Here is a 16,221-nt window from a genome sequence, read left to right on the forward strand (position 1 = left end):
TCATCATCACCACCATCATATCATCCAATCATCATCTCCATCATCACCATCCCCATAATCATCATCATCACCACCATCATATCATCCAATCATCAACTCCATCATCACCATCCCCATCATCACCATTGTCCAATCATCATCTCCATCATCACCATCCCCATCATCATCATCCAATCACAATCATCACCATTATCATCATCAAATCATCATCTCCATCATCACCATCATTACCATCATCTCCATCATTACCATCATCCCTATCATCACAATCTCCATCCCCATCACCACCATCACCACCATCCCTATCATCACCATCACCACCATCCCCATCACCACCATCACTACCATCCCTATCACAATCATCACCATCACCATCATCACCACCATCCCCATCATTTCTATCATCATCACCACCATCCCCACACCCCCACTACCACCACCATCATCACTATCATCACCGTCATCATCATCATCATCATCACCAACAACAACAACAACAGCAACCATCAGTCCTGACATCTTGGTAAGGGCGCTCAGGGTTTCATTTCCATTTTATTCCTCTAACTTTCACACTTTTCCCATTTCCTCCCTGTGTCCTAGCCCAGTGTCCCCAGAGCTAGCCTCTCTCTGAGAGACTTCACCTTGTCATGATTAACTGGGGTTTTTCAAAAGAAAACTCTGTTGAGACTCAGGGCAGAGACATTTTTCAGAGGGTGTTGAGACCCTTGGCAAAACCTCCTTTCCCTTCCCTCCTGTGAGCTTCACAGGAGCAGGAGAGGCAGGACCGATTAGTTGGAATGGGACAGCATGGGGAAGGTGAGTGCCCCTGAGTGCTACTCAGGGGAATGTTCTCTCCCTGGGATGCTGAGGGATGGGAGTTTGGATTTTATCCGACTCATTCATTTTGTCACTGCACCTTTGCTCAGTGTACCGCCACCTGCCCGCCTTTTTGGATAGTTACTGCCTCCAAGGTCTGCTCCTCGACAGGATCAACTGTGGGGAAGCAACCATCATCAAAACTGCCCTTGTGATGGGACCATCCCCCTACTCTGCCATGCCAGGTCTTGGGGACTCGAAATGTGTGAGTCACCCTCCTACAAGTTCCATAACTTAGGGAAGGGTAAGATACAGGTCCACAAGACAGAATGAAGGGCTTCCCTGCTGTCTTCACAGGGCCAATGCAAGGGACAGGTACAGGACAGAAGTGGAGCTGGGGAGGTCTTTGAACAAAGCCATCACTGAAACGCCCACACCACTGTGAGAATGCTGGTTCTTCAAGCAAAGCGTGTGGGGTGACAGTCAGATGGTCAGTTTACCACGTTGGACATTTCCAGGGATGAATCACGAATGTTCGGGATATCTGGTCCTCAGGTCCCAGAATGAGCAGGCTGCTTTGAGGACTCCATGCTTAACAGAAACAAACCCAGCAGGGACTCTATGCTCTTGTCCCTTTTCAAGAAGAGGTGTCAAGACTCTGTGGGATGTGGGATATGGCATGTGGCATTGGATGAAGAATAAAAGAGATAAACCCAGGACACTAAGGACTGAAGTGGGCCTTGGGATGAGATGATATGGCCTGATCTTCATAATTTGTGGTAAGAACTGAGAGTTGACTAAACACCAAGACTCACTGCCCATGGGACTGGAGAGATAGTTCAGCCAGTGACATGGTTGTGGTGCAATCATGAAGTCCTGTGTTCAATCCCTAGTCCAGGCGAAAAGCCAGGTGTGGTGGTAGCTCTTGTAATCCCAGGAGCGGGGAAGCAGAGGCAGGCAGGTCCTGGGACTCACTAGCCCATAATCAGTGATTTCCGGGTTAAACTGTTTGCAACTGTTCCCGCAAACAAGATGGACATCTCCTGAGGAATGACACCTGAAGTGACCTATGACCTGGACGTGCACACGCACACACAGATTCACTGCCATGACACTACAGTGTGGGGAGGGGTGGCCACAGACTATAATCATGAAGCTTGTACCCACAGGGCAGTGGAGGGAAGAGGGTGTACTGGACACATGAAATAACTGGGCCTTAGGAATTCGCCACCCATTTCTTGTGTTTCTCTCCAGATTCCTAGACATCAGGCTCTTTTTCCCTTAGATGGTGGCATGGGGTTCTCCAGATACCCTTTGTAAATGTGTGACGTGATTAATATATAGCAATACTAATTACTTTTATACTGATATATACAGACACACATCGTGTGCAGTGCACACACATAGCATGTACACGCACACACACAACCACACACACACACAACCACACACACACACACACACACACACACTACATGCTTATTTTAAAAGGAAAATCCCTGAGAGATACAAACAAGGGAACTCTCAGCTTTCCCAAGGGTTCAGAGCGAAATCAAATGCCCTCTGGATGGAGGATGGCCGAAAGAATCAGAAAAAACGTAAACAATATTAGAAACAGGGATGGCTGCTCCAGGCACCCTAGTGCCCTGTCCCTGGGAACAAGCCTGTGTTCTCTGGGTCCAGGGAGCCAGCACCTCTACTCCAGCTACTGGGATGGTCTTGGCAATATGAGCTGATGAAAATACAAGAGGCCCAGGTTAAATGAGAAAAGTTATTATTTTTGCTAAGAAACAAGGACTTTTAGTAAAGGTAATTCTCAAATACTGTGTGGGACATTTATCTGTACAAAAAAAAGGGGGGGTGTTTTCTGTGTACGACTTCCGCAGCTAACTGCGTATCCCATTTTCTCTCATCCTTCCACCCCATGTGTTGGCTGAGGAGACGCAATCCCGAGGTTTTCTTCTTACATTTTTTCTCCCACTTTTTAAAATTGTTAACCCAAATTTCCAGAAACTTGCTAGCTCACTGATGCAAATTAGTTCACTTGAAAATAAATGTCTGGGCCTGGAGGGATGGCTCAGCCGTTAAAGGCTAGGCTCACAACCAAAAATATAAGAGTTCGGTTCCCAGCATCCACGGTTGTCCCTCCAGGTACCTAAGGGGGAAAAAAAAGAAAATAAATGTCTCTGGGTGGTTTTCTCTCACAGGATTTTGTCCCTTTGAGCTCCAGAAGCTCTGACTGGAGTAGCCATGTTCTTCCAGCTCGGTGCTCACCACCCTGTAGGCCATGAGGAACTGCTGAAGCCTGCCCTGGGAGCTGAGGGTAAGGGTGAGCCTTGGAGCCCTCCACTGGTGAGTTTCAGAGGGCAAACATGGTAGATGCCTGAAGCATGCCAGGATCAGCCACCAACCTTTCAGGCCAGAAGCCCTCCAGAGACTGGCACAGACTTCTTTTACCCGACCCATCTATAGACGGCCTCTCCAGGCCCAGTGTCTGCACCCCACTGCTTCTCCCTCTCTGCGAGCCCCTCTCTGGCTCTTCATGTGCCTGTAAACAAGGAAGATTCAGTCCCGTGCCTGTTATTGGTACCTTTTGCACCAAACAATCACCCTAGCTCTGCCCTCTCCAAATTCTAGTCAGTCAGTCATGAAAAGTCCACTGTCAGGGCTGGAGAGATGGCTCAGCGGTTAAGAGCATTGCCTGCTCTTCCAAAGGTCCTGAGTTCAATTCCGAGCAAGCACATGGTGGCTCACAACCATCTGTAATGAGGTCTGGTGCCCTCTTATAGCCTGCAGACTTACACACAGACAGAATATTGTAAGCATAATAAATAAAAAAATATTTAGAAAAAAGAAAGAAAAGTCCACTGTCAGTGTCCCACTTCCCACAGTCTCCGCTAGGCTGGGTCTCTATCTCCTAGAGGGCCAGGTAACTCTAGAGGGTGCTTCCCAGTCTCCGATGGCCCCTTTGAGGAAGGAAGGACAGTTGACTCTTTTCAGCCTCCACATCAAGCAGCGCTGGGTCTGCCTTGGTGGCTGCCAGACCCTGGCTCTGGGCACAGCCCAGAGCCAACACTCTCTAGCAGAATGAATACTGGAAGGCTGAGGAGGGAGTCCCCAAGTCAGGGTTATATTTAAATAAAGAAACAAAGGGGCTTAGTGGGTAAGAGTGCTTGGTGCTTTTCCAGAGAATCTATGTTCAGTTCCCAGCATGGCAACTCACAACCACCTGTTACTGCCATCCCCACAGGATCTGATGCCCTCTTCTGGCCTCTGTGGGCACTGCATGCATATGGTGCAAAAGACCTACATGGACTCCCAGCACTTGGGAGAATGAGGCAGGAGGATTTCTGTGAATTTCAAAGCTAGCCTAGTCTACATAGTGAGCTCCAGGCCAACCAAGGGCCACATAGAGAGTAGAGAGACTTTGTCTCACCACCCCGAAAATAACAACAAAAAACAAACAAAAAAGAAACCCTATATCCAGACATGGGCTGGAGATGTCGCTCAATTGGTAGCATCCTACCTTGTCTAGCATACACAAAAGCCTTGCATAAGAACCAGGCATGGTGATGCACGCCTGTAACCCCAGGCCTTGGCAGGTTAGAAGTTTAATGTCATCCTCAGCTCCACAGAAAGTTCGAGGTTAGCTTGGTATACATGAGACCCTGTCTATGAAACTTTAAAAAAAATGTTTAAATAAAGACACTTTATTTACAGATAATACAAAATAAACCACAGGACAAACTACTGGGTAAGGAGGGGAGGGGATAATCCCCATCATAGCCATCCTCTCTAACCCAGAGTAACTTATAAAAAAATTAAAAAGGCCTGGGCAGGGGCTGGACTGGAAGCACCTTTGCTGATGGGGGTTGGGCCTGCCATCCTCAGCCATGTTGTTCTAGAGCACAGTAGACACTGACTCTCCCCTCAGAGTCCCAGGCCTGGCAAACAGGGGGCATAGCTACATGGACAGTTAGTGGCCAATGCAGAGGCTCCCCAGCCAAGGACCCTGGCTTCTTCCCTACAGGGTTGGGAATCAGGAGGTGGGTAAGTGACTCTGGGGGCAGGCATGGGGTGGGTGTTATTGCAGTGCTCCAGCCAACTTCCTCCTGGCCGTGGAAGAGGGTCTACACTGGGTTCGCGAGCAGCCATGTCAGGGCAGGAGTGTGGGATCTTCAAAGCGATGATGTTGTTGAGTCTACCACCTCACGGCCGTTGCAAACGGTGGGGACAAACTGGGATCCAGACCCTGGGGAAAGGTGACCAGAGGTTGGGACTGACCCCAAGAGGCAGCAAGAGAAGTAGGGCTATGGAGATGAACATCCACCATGCCTCTCGCTGGGGTCCAGTGTTGTCTTGAGAGTACCCCACTCGCAGACAAGGGATTTCAGCATGCAGTCCTGGGGAGTGGACTTCATGCCTGGGAGCTGGGCGGGAAAGGGGACCTGGGAGGGGAGGGTTTAGAATGCTAACCTTGACCAAGGTTGGCGCTGGCCCTGGGGGCAGTGCTGCCAAAGCGGCTGGTAGGTGCGCGGTGGCTCACCACGTTCTTCTGCGGCTGGAAAAGGATGATATGCAGCTTGGGTGCAAAGAGGCAGCCGAGCACCACAGAGCCACTGAGGCTGACCGACACGCACATGGTAGTGGTCTGTACCTGTGAGGATGAGTGAGAGAACAGGCATTATTGGTCAAGGAGGGTATTCCAAAGGCCTGGGCCAGGGCCCGTGACCCCTCCCTAGGCAGAGGCAGGGCAGTACAGCAAGCATCACTGAACAGTCTTTTGGCTGAGCACTGAAGAATAACAATCCCAGTGTCAACCCCAATTTTTTGCAAGGCACACCCGAATGCTAGCTGAATTGTGAACATGAAAGGGTGCATATATGCATAGCGGTATATGCATGCAAGGGGTGTATGCATAGGGGTGTGTGCATGTGAGGGGAGGTAAGAGTATATTCATGTAGAGTCATGCATTTCAGCATGGGTGTATGTGTGTAGTAGTGAGTATGCAGAGGGGTATGAACAAGTGTTTGTGGGAGGGGATGGATGCGTGGACAAGATCTGTGTATGTTCTATGTGTGCCAGGATGTGTGTGTGCACATACTTGTAGATGCATAAGGGAATGTATATGATCTTCACGTATGTAGGCATGTGTGTTTGTGCACAAGCATGTGCATGCATGGTTGATTACTGCGTATCTCCACTGAGTCTTTAGCTGCTTCGGATGGGCATGCAAATGCAAATCATATGCAAATGCAGGCTGAGTCAGAGCAGATTCCCTCCCCAGCCTTGGCCTCCACTACCCAAGCAGGTGGCCCAGCAGGTGGAAGTGGGGCAGCCAAGCCCAGCAATGCTCCTCTCCCCCACCCCACCCCACCCCCCGCCCCCAGCAGCGCACTACCACACCTCTGTCTTGGGAAAAGGGCCCATGCCAGGGATTGCCAGTTTTCCAGTTCCCTTCATTGTTAAGATCATCAGTTTAGACCCCGCTCTGGACTCCCAAGCTGAGTGACTGGAGCCTGGGACTGACTCCCTGAGTCTCTACTTCATCAGCTAAACAGGGGAGCTGTGGAGTTTGCTTGAGTCACGAGGATTAACCAAGATAAAACCCTCTTATTATTCGGAGCTCAGCTCATCTGCCACCTCCTCAGAGAGACCTTCCCAGGCCATCTCATCTGAAGGAGCTGTTGCCTGTTGGAGTGAAGGACACCCCTTGAGACTCTTTGCCAGTTGGAACCGTTTGCTTGAAAGCCACCAACTGAAGAACAATTGTCAACTCATTTGGTTTTTCTTTGCCCTCCCCCAGCAGCTCTTCCACTCCCTTTGCTTTGCTTTATGTGTTGACCCCTCCTCTATCTCCAAATGACCCTTCCCTGGAACAAGGCAGAGCCTGCACTCTCTGGAACATTGCTCTGCAACCCTCGCTCCTGCCAGATTTGGGGATGGCACCAGAGTCCTGACACCTGACTGCCCCGCCCCCAAATTCCCATCTTTCTGGACATTTCTCCAAGCTTTCTTTTTCCCTTACACCTCTTATCAGGGTCCATTTGACTTCTTGAAACTTTAGAGTTAACAGCAGATAAAATGAGACAGCAGGAAAGAGTGGGTTCAGTGTTCCACCCCCTCCAACTTTTGCAACAGAGGCTTACCCGATAATCACTGGAGGTGACATAGAAGATGGGAAGGAAAGCCAGCCAGATGATGCAGGTGGTGTACATGGTGAAGCCAATGAACTTGGCTTCATTGAAGTTCTCCGGGCACTTTCGGGTCTTGAAGGCATAGAGCGTGCAGAGAGCAATGAGGAGCACATTGTAAGCCAGTGAGCCGAGCATGCTGGCGTCACGGTGGTTACAGCGCAACGTCACTACCTCCCGCCGTTCAGGGGCTGTCTCCTTGCCTATGCCTGGTGCCTCCACCACCAGCCAGGCAGCAACAATGAGCAGCTGGCCCGAGATAAGTGCCAGGCAGATGGCCACCTGTGAGGCAGGACTGATGAAGCGTGGCCGCTGGGCACCTTCCCGAGCCCCGCCAAAGATTCGAGCAATGCGATTGGTCTTAGTGAGGAGGGCTGAGTAGCAGACAGAGAAGGCAGTGCCCAGACCGAGGCGTCGTAAGGTACACACTGCCGTGGAAGGCTTGGCAATAAAGATGAAGGTCATACAGTAGCAGAGGAAGACGCCTCCCAGCAGAATGTAGCAAAGCTCTCGACCAGAGGCCTTAACTACAGGCGTAGCATTATGCCTTATGAAGACACCCAACACAAAGAGGGTGGCCAGGGCACCCAGGCAGGCAATGGTGACAGGTCCCACTGCCCAGGCATCACCCCAGCGGATATACTCCTGGGGCAGCTCAAAGCAGCCAGTCAGACTGGCATTAGGCCAGTAGCCCAGACCACAGTCAGCACAGGTGAACTCGTCCAGCCGGTACTCATAGGGCTGGCAAGGGATGCAGAGCCAGCAGCAGACCTCACCCGGCTGCACGCTCTTCACCTCATTCTGAAGGCAGGGCTCACTACAGCGAGAAGCAGGAAGGGGGCCAGCTGATGGGGAGGCCCATGGGATGAGGCTAGTGTCCAGGCTCAGACCTTCTGCCCAGTAGCCTACCTTCTGGTAGCGATAGCGCCCACTGCCTGCCCGCAGATAGGTGAAGATGTTGTAGCGGCCGATACCATCACCAAAGCGGTCAAAGCGGACCTCGTTGTCAGTATCTGCTGGGCGGAAGGGGGCTGGGATGGAGGAGAGAAGAGGTTAGATTGGTGAGTTAGTCTGATGTGACCTTAACCTTCACTCTAAGGTATAGCCTTAACCCCAGAGGCTACCTTTTCCAACACTGAAGCCCACTTTAATTCCAGCTACTTTCCCAAGACAGTTTATAACAAGCTACGACCCTAGACTCCAGCAACAAATCTCAGCTCTCACCACCCTAAGCCCCAGATGGGCTTGTACCAATCCTATTAGGACTTGCCAAACCCAATCTTAGATTTTACTCTTCAAATTCTAACTCTATCATAACACACAACATAGCTCTTTCACAGAAACTTAACGGAGATCCCAGTGCTAAACCAGGTCTCTAGCTGCAACACCCATTCCAGCCCCAGTCAATCCTAACTGGTCCATGGCAAACAGAATCCCAACTTCAGTGGCCACCTGAAAGCAGAGCCTTGCACAGGATGGACACTGCCATTTCTATCTCCTGGTAACCTCCTGCCGGTTATTTGGAAATTCTATGCCATTTCAGATAAGGGATCAGAACTCTCAGACTTTGGTATCCACGGAGGTGCTAGCAGCAGCCTTTACACCACCAGGATGCTGAAGGCAACTGTCCGCTTGGTTTAGGTCTGGACCAGACTATGCTCTGTCTCTCCTGGCAGTGTCTCCTGCTGCACCCTCAAAACTTTCTCCTGGAGCCAAGCATAGTGATTCTGAGGCTCTCGCTCGTCTCAAAACTGCTACTTTAGCATTTTCTTTGAGAACCCTCTGGTAGAAAAATCAACATGAGGATGGCTGTGCTGCTGCACACCTATAATTCTTGCACTTGGGAGGCTGAGGTAGGAGAACTGCCATGAGTTTGAAGCTATCCTGGGCTACACAGTGAGTTTGAGGCAAGGCTAGGCTATATAGCATGACCTATAGGTTTACAAAATCCATCAAGATTAATAATAGGGGGGCCAGAGAGATGGCTCAGTGGTCAAGAGCACTGGCTGTTCTCCCAGAGGATCCAGGTTCAATTCTCAGCACCCACATGGCAGCTCACAACTGTCCAGTTCCAGGGAATCTGACACCTTCATACCAAATGCACATAAAATAAAGTTAAATAAATACTTAAGAAAAAGATTAATAATAGAGGTTTCACTAAACAGGATGCCTTCCTGTGGTTCACCCTCAACCTACCCTGATTTGGACTCTCACTCTGCCTGAGCATTAACTGGGTTCCCCGGCCAGATAGAGAGCCAGGAGCTAGAGGTAATGTCTAAGCAGTAGGCAGGGATCCTAGAGTGAGAACCAGCCCAAATTCCACTTTCTGGACAATTCTCAAAAACTGGAAGCCCAGCCTTGACTCTAGCTGGGGTCTTCTGGTTATGGTCCCTTTGTCCTCCCTTCCACAGCCCCTGACTATGTCCTTGTGTTACATCCTAGGTCTCCTTAACAAGAAGTGGAACCTGAAGGCCAGCAGGTTAACAGACACTGGCCAGCGCTATTACCATCGAACTTGACATTGAGCACGTAGTCTTTGTAGAGGCGGCGCCCGTTGACAGGTCTCATGGCATCGCAGAGGTGGGTGGTGTTGGGACAGAGAGCACGGTGCATGTTGTGCAAAGCGTGGGCCATGGCATACACTGCGTTGACCACAAACATGATCTTAGACTCCTGTTCGAAGGGCACAGCCCGCAGCGAGTGAGCTGCACAGTCTCGCTGCCGGAAGCTGCACTGGAACCTCTCTTCCCAGAACTCACGGAACCAGGGGTTCCGACTGTTGTTCCAGGGATCCAAGCTCTGGAAGTAGGAGGCAAAGTCGCTGATGGGATAGGAGGCCAGCTCAATGGTGATGGCCCCCTCCGCAGCCCCTTCACTTCCTGCTACCACACTCTCCAGGGCCCCCCAGCCGTCGCTGGCTACCCAGGTGAAGCTGGCGTTGAGGCGCTGGGTAGCTGCGAGTAGCTCCCGGGCATCCTCGGACCGGGTGAAGAGCACAGCGACCCGGGCACTGGGTTTCTGCAGCAGGGCTCGCACCACGCCCTCGAAGGCTGCCCGGCTCATGGCCCGGCCCACCTTCTCTGAAGTGGCCACGCAGATGTTTCGTGCGCGAGCCTCGAGCTCAAAGGCCTCAATGCCGGTCTCACCGTAGTCACCCTCAGAGGCCACGGTCGACACGTATGTCCAGTTGAAGAAACGGAGAATCTCAGCCATGGCCTTGGCTTGGAAGAAGTCCGGGGGTACAGTGCGAGCGAAGTAGTCGTAACGGGACTTGTCGCTCAGCTTGGCACTAGTGGAGGCATAGCTGATCTGTGGGATCTGAAACAGCCGCAGGAGATTGGCCACCTGGGCAAAGGTGGAGAGGGTAAAGGTCAGAGACCAGTCTAAACAAGCACTGGAACCAGTCCCCATACCTATGGGATTCCACAGGTCACCACTGAGGACACCTAGCTATGAGTCCGAATTTGCTATGTCTTCTGCCTAGGGACTGGAGATTTCTCTTCTCCTCAAAGAACTGAGAGGGAGAACACTCAGGGCCACAAGCTGCACTCAACCGAGGAAGGCCTGGAGCAGGGAGAGGCTAGCACTCAGCAACACCAGCATAGAGAGACAGTGGGTGGCATCTGGGATATTCAGAGATGCCAGTCTCTCTCATTGTCTGGTGCAGGTAGCCCTTCTTAAGTGCCAGTTCTCATGGGAGGCTGGAAAAATGTCACCCCAGAAAGAAAGGCCTAGAGCCAAGGGTCCAAAGCCTGGGAAGCCCAAGTTGATCTCAGTTGGGTTCCTAAGCATGGAATGAACAAGGCTTCCTGCTCTACTACTGATTGCCTGACACCCCGTTTCTTAATCTTTGGTCCCCGTGGCCGCAAGAATGGGGTTCATCTGAGAGCTCAGCAGCTGGTGGATGAATGGAAGTGCAGTACCACAGGAGAGGGCTAGGGCCCCGGAAACGGGGTACAGGCTCTCAGACGGTCCAGAGCTCAGATATCTCCCCACACACCTTCTCCCTCTGAAAACCCCTCTGAGCTTGGGTTCTCACTGAATCACAAACTGCTGAGCAGTTGAAGATGATGTGTGCGGGGCTTCAGCTCCAGCATGTCGAAACTGACAGCAACATGTGCCAGGCAGAGGGGCTGGAATGAGAGGAAGTCACTAACGGGCCGGCACAACCTAAGGACTAAAGGCTGGGCGGCGCTGACCGGGACAGGAGAAGAAAAGCAGTCTGACTCAGAAAGATGGGCCCTGATAGAGAAAGGTGGCTTAGAACGTCAAGGGGGCAACTGTGCTTCTGCAGACACATGCATGGGGCCCTAGAGAAAACTGTGGGAAAGGGGGTTGCCGGCAAATACCCCAGAGGCCTCTGGGACAGCAGATATAGATGCCGGCATGGCCACACTTGTCCGAGCTGCCACTAACACCTCCATTAGCTAGGATTAGTCAGGCAGGTTCCACCAGGTCATGAAGCTCCTAAATGATCCTCTGAGGTCAGGGGTCAAAGGCCCACTTCAATGGCAGAGAGAGACCTCTCCTGAGGAAAGTGACGCCCTCACCAAGGTTCCCAGATAGTCCCCAGCCCTGATTCCAGATCTTCTCTGATATCTCTGCACCTACACTGGACATCGACAGGAAAGGACATGGGCGAGGAGACCCCATCAGGAAGTGGGAAGAGCCCAGCTAGGCCAAAGCAGTCAAGTGAGGCCGTGCATTCGGGGAAAGTTGGCTGGATCCGCGGCTGCAACCTAGCAGGGGAACCCTCTGCTGACCCCTTGTGGAAGAACAAGTGATAGCGGTGGGGTTCCTAAACTCCCCTCCCTCCAATTCTGCATCACCTGAAGATCATCAGCCACCCTCCCCATATGCATTCTCACCCAACTGCTCTTCCCCTGGGTCCCCACCTCGTTTCTATGGCTACTCCACGCTTCTATGTCTATCCTGTCAAACCCAGATGGAAATGATCTGACAGACTGGGTTGATAGCCCTGATTTCATACTTCCTTTTTGCTACTCCGTTGATTTATGACCTGCTTTCCCCATGAGCCTGCTTTCTTGCCTATAAAATGGGTTAGTACTGAGAGCAGCTCATATTGACTATGCCCCTATGACCTGCCTGGCCCTATGATTCACACTATCATCTTGTGAAATTTCTACTACAAACCTAAAAAGTAGAAAGTGTTATTAATCTTATTTTATAAAGAGGAAGCTGAGACATCATAGAAAGCAAAAACCTGTCCAGAGCCATGCAATTAGTATGATGGGGAGCAAGGACTCAGTCCTGAGGCTACTTCAAAGGCTGCCTAGAAACCTTTTTGGGATACTTAATATCAGGTGTGTGTGTGTGTGTGTGTGTGTGTGTGTGTAACAGGATGATTCTGTTTTCTCTCCTTCCCCCCCCCCCCCGAGAGGAGTTTTTCTTACATAGTCTCTAGAACAGACCCTAACATAGCCAGGGAACTTTTTTTTTTTTTTGCCTTTTTTAGGAAACAATTGAAAGAATGATGGTGGTGTCCTTCCAATGCATTCATCCAGGAAGTCCCTTCTCATCAGGAATGCGGGACCACCCTTTCCAGCCTCCCTTCCTCAAACCCATCTGGGTGATTTCCACGTACCTGGATGGAGACATCACTGTAGGAGCCACCAATGACACCGGTGATGGCCGTGGGAGCATCGCTATGCGTGGCATAGGAACCATCGGGACAGATATGGCGTGAGCCGTCAGCACCACGACTGAGTGAGGCCCGTACAAAGTCCAGTGCCTGCTCCAGGGCGTGTGTATCCTTGGAGCAGCTGTCGAGGATGTGTGCACCCAAGCGCACACCAGGCAGCAGGTGGGGGTCGCGGTTGATGCGGTCCAGTGCAAATAGCATGGCCTCCAAGCGCTGTATGCCACGGTGCTCATTGACAGGACCACACTCCTCTGCTGGGCCACCCTTCTGGTGCACTGGGAACAGCCCACCCAGCACCAGGTCCCCCTCCAGGGTCAGCACCTTCTTGGCTGGGCCCTCAGCCACAGCACCCCACAGCAGCAGCAGTGCCAGAAACCCAAGCAGTGATCCCATGGCCCCAAAGGGGATGGTTAGGTCCAGCAGACCAGGGTCTTCAAGGGATGAGGATAAACTCAGCAAAGGCAAAGAGAGGAGGAAACAGAGGCCAGGAAAGGACAGACAGGAAGAGAGATGAGAAGGGGGCCAGCTCCTGCAGAGAGATAGACAGACAAACAGGGAAAAGTAGAACCAGAGAGTGGCTGCTCCCTTTTATTTCCAGCTTTCCCTCTGACTCTGTTCTTCCCCACATCCCCTTCCCAGGTACTCAGGAGTCATGATGAGGGTGATGTCACTAACTATGCTGAGAAGCTCCTGGGCTATCCCCTAGGTCTGTCTCTCAGCTTTGCCCTAATCTTGGCTAGAGATGGGCTCTGTGTCCCTACCAAACTCAGAAAAGGGCAGGGAGGGTGGGAGTGGGGGCCCAGGCAGAGGGCAGGGCAACTAGCCATGGCCAAATCCTACACAAACCTAAGGGCCTATGCTAACCTCCTAGGAGACCCATAGAATAGTGGCTGAGGCCATGGCAGCTACACACTCTGGGATCTAGCTCCCATAGCGAGCCTTGGATTTCCAGAGCAGGGGCACTGGAAGACCCACCACAGGAGTGAAGAGTCTCTATGGGATAGTTTTAAGCCCCACAGAAACTGAAGCCCCAGTGAACACCCAGGGTGCTAGACTCTGGTTCTTAAAGGGGCAGTCCCCCAGGTCTCCTGAATGAGAAAGAAATGGAGAGACCCTAAGCCCAGAGAGATAGCAAGGTAGAGGGACTGGCTCCAGAGCAGGTACTATGTAATTAAGTCTTAAATCAACAGAGTAAATAGATATGGACATATATGTGTGTCACAGGTGGGGGACAATTAACCTGGTGAGACCTCTGAACAGGGATGGAGCTGAGCTGTGGATGCCCAAGCCTTACATGGGAAGCCGTTGGAGACTTAGTGTCGCTCTTCGGTCACTTCAAGCCCAGTAGATGTCATTTCTAGCCTTCCCCTCCTCAGCCTTTGACCGACCTTAGCGTTCCCCTCCCATCCTCTTCAGCCTGCACCCTATCACCTGCACCTAGTCATCCACCCTACATTATCCCTACACAGGCAGGCTCTTAAAATCATGCAGACTGGGAGAGGGACACATCTTTCCTCGGGATTGAAAAGGAAACTACAGCTTAAGGGGACAGCAACTAGTTCCAGGACCCCCGTCCTGGCCACAGAGACTGGGCTAGTCTTCTGTGGGAGCCAGGGCAGGAGAACTCGGAGCTTGTGAGGACCCCAAAGAAGCAGCGTAGCCAGGTAAACAGGAGAGAGAATGAGGGGTAAAGACAGATGGGGCAGAAACCCAAGGGAGGCCCTGATGGAAGCTGAGACAGGGAAGGGGGCAGAACCTGGGAGTCCAGCTGAGGGGCAGGACCACAAAAATCTGAGAGGGCAAGCGAACCTGAGAGGCTGAGACAAAGACAGAAAGGCACAGACGGAAAGAAGGACCAGAGGACGCTGGAGCAGGAGGCACTGGGAAGCGCGATGCAGGGCGTGCGTTCTCTTGGGAAGGCGGGGTGCCCGGGACGGTCTTCCCGCTTCCCGGAGCTCCCAGAAAGCGCTGTCTGGACGCCTCGGCCTGGGTACTCAAGAACTCGAGGACCCGCGGGGCCCCGGGTTGTGGGGTCAGGGCTAAAAAAGGTTGGCAGTGACCGCAGCACCATAGGCTAACCCTACCTGGCGCGCCCAGCTCTGGCGCGGGGCTCCGGTTCCCGCTTGCTGGCTCTCTCGCTGGTTCTGCACTCTCCGCCCGCCCGCCCTGCCGCTTTCAATCGCGGCCTGCCCCGCCCCCGGCCCCGGCCCGCCTCCAGCCCCTCCTCCGTTCCACCGGACTCCTAGTCCCGTCCCCCCCCCCGCCCCAATTCGGCCAGCACCTCCCGCTTCGCAGGACCTCTAGTCTCCGGGGCTCCTAGCCTAGTGCCTCCAGCAGCCTCCAGCAGATCCCGCTCTTGACAGATCCGCAGGGCCTAGAGCTGTCCACCGTGTGGTGCTGAATCCCCGGACGCTCCCACTCTGCGCTGGAGCAGGTGTCTCTCAGCCCCCTTTGGCCCTGACTCTGGCCCTGATTCAGACTGGGACCCGGCAGGAACTAGGTGTGAGGCACTGGCCTGGGAAGGTCACTGAGCTAGCACAGTGAGCACAGTGTTATGGGTTCCTATATGTCACAGAGTAAGAGGTGGACCTTGGGGTTGAGAGCTAACACGGGGAGCTTGGGGTACATAGGAGGTAGGTGGGGGTGCTTGGCTGTTTTTCCAACCATTCTCTCCACCCAGGGATGGCAGTTCAGTCTACATGGTAGACAGGCCCCATGTGAGAACTAAGGCCTGAGTCACTAGGAAGAAAAGATTAGGAGGAGGGGAGGTCAGATGATGGGGCCTCCCCTTCCTTCCCATAGATGACCTTTAAAGCTACCGCCCCTCCCCCATGAATCTCTGCTATGTGCAAAAAGGGCATTTATCATAGAGGTGACAGGCCATGGGGACGGAGGGGTTTCAGGGTAAAGGACTGGAATTCCTGAGGGACCTGCTGGGCCTGGGTTAGGGGTTAGAAGGGCAGGGAGTGGGGGTTAGAAGGGGAGGCGACTGAGAAAGGCTTCAAGAATTGGCTGCTGCGTAGGAGCTGGAACCTGAGCAGGAGCCTGAGCAGAGGGAGGACAGCTCTGAGAAGATGCTCTTGACTCTTCCCTCCCACAGCAGGATGGGGAAGGCCACCCCTGAGTAGGGGGTGGTGGATAAGCTCTGTAGTGCCAGGCTGTGCTGAAGGATCTAGAGAGAGGTCTATGCTCAGATTTGGCCTCTGAGCTTGTCCTATCTGGCCCTGACATCTATACACCCCAATAAGCACCAGGGCACAATATCCCCACCCAAACCTCCAGCGTTGACCTGTCTTCCACAGGTGTCAGTGGACGCAAGGTCAGCTCGGATAGGTGATAAAATGACATGCCCAGACCCCTTAGGCATCTCTCCCTACATGAGCATGTGGCGCCTGGGGCAGGGGGGATGACAAAGCTAGGCCTTTTCTCTGGACACAGAAACCAGATGCCCCTTTGCTCTGTAAAGAACACAGCTTTTTAAACAAAACAGACACATCAAACCCAAACAAACAAGCCCAACCACTAATAGGAGACAAGGTGGTAGCGGGA

At 52.4% G+C, this 16,221-nt stretch overlaps 1 protein-coding gene across 4 annotated transcripts; it reads right to left on the minus strand.

The window, feature by feature from the left end:
- Positions 1-4,510: 4,510 nt before the first annotated feature.
- On the minus strand, positions 4,511-14,998 carry Grm2 (glutamate metabotropic receptor 2). 4 transcript variants are annotated; one of them, XM_026779450.1, is made up of 6 exons: positions 14,954-14,998; positions 12,616-13,201; positions 9,518-10,355; positions 6,966-8,041; positions 5,293-5,473; positions 4,511-5,068 (listed from the first exon to the last, which is right to left on the minus strand). In XM_026779450.1, the coding sequence occupies exons 2-6, from the start codon at positions 13,063-13,065 to the stop codon at positions 4,995-4,997; spliced, it is 2,619 nt and encodes an 872-aa protein (XP_026635251.1). In that variant the 5' UTR covers positions 13,066-13,201; positions 14,954-14,998; the 3' UTR covers positions 4,511-4,994. The 4 variants fall into 4 exon arrangements, with proteins under 4 accessions (XP_026635251.1, XP_005347883.1, XP_026635250.1 ...); XM_005347826.3 differs by lacking the exon at positions 14,954-14,998 and adding an exon at positions 14,757-14,814; XM_026779449.1 differs by lacking the exon at positions 14,954-14,998 and adding an exon at positions 14,482-14,814.
- Positions 14,999-16,221: the final 1,223 nt, after the last annotated feature.

Source organism: Microtus ochrogaster, chromosome 5, assembly GCF_000317375.1.
Source record: "Microtus ochrogaster isolate Prairie Vole_2 chromosome 5, MicOch1.0, whole genome shotgun sequence".
Classification (NCBI taxonomy): Eukaryota; Metazoa; Chordata; class Mammalia; order Rodentia; family Cricetidae; genus Microtus; species Microtus ochrogaster.

Coding starts and splice junctions, on each gene's coding strand:
- Grm2 (XM_026779450.1), bottom strand. CDS start 13,065: ATGGGATCACTGCTTGGGTTTCTGGCACTGCTGCTGCTGTGGGGTGCT. Junction 10,356..12,615: donor ACAGTGATGTCTCCATCCAG/GTACGTGGAAAT, acceptor ACCTTTGCCCAG/GTGGCCAATCTCCTGCGGCT. Junction 5,069..5,292: donor CAGCGCCAACCTTGGTCAAG/GTTAGCATTCTA, acceptor ACCTTTCCCCAG/GGTCTGGATCCCAGTTTGTC.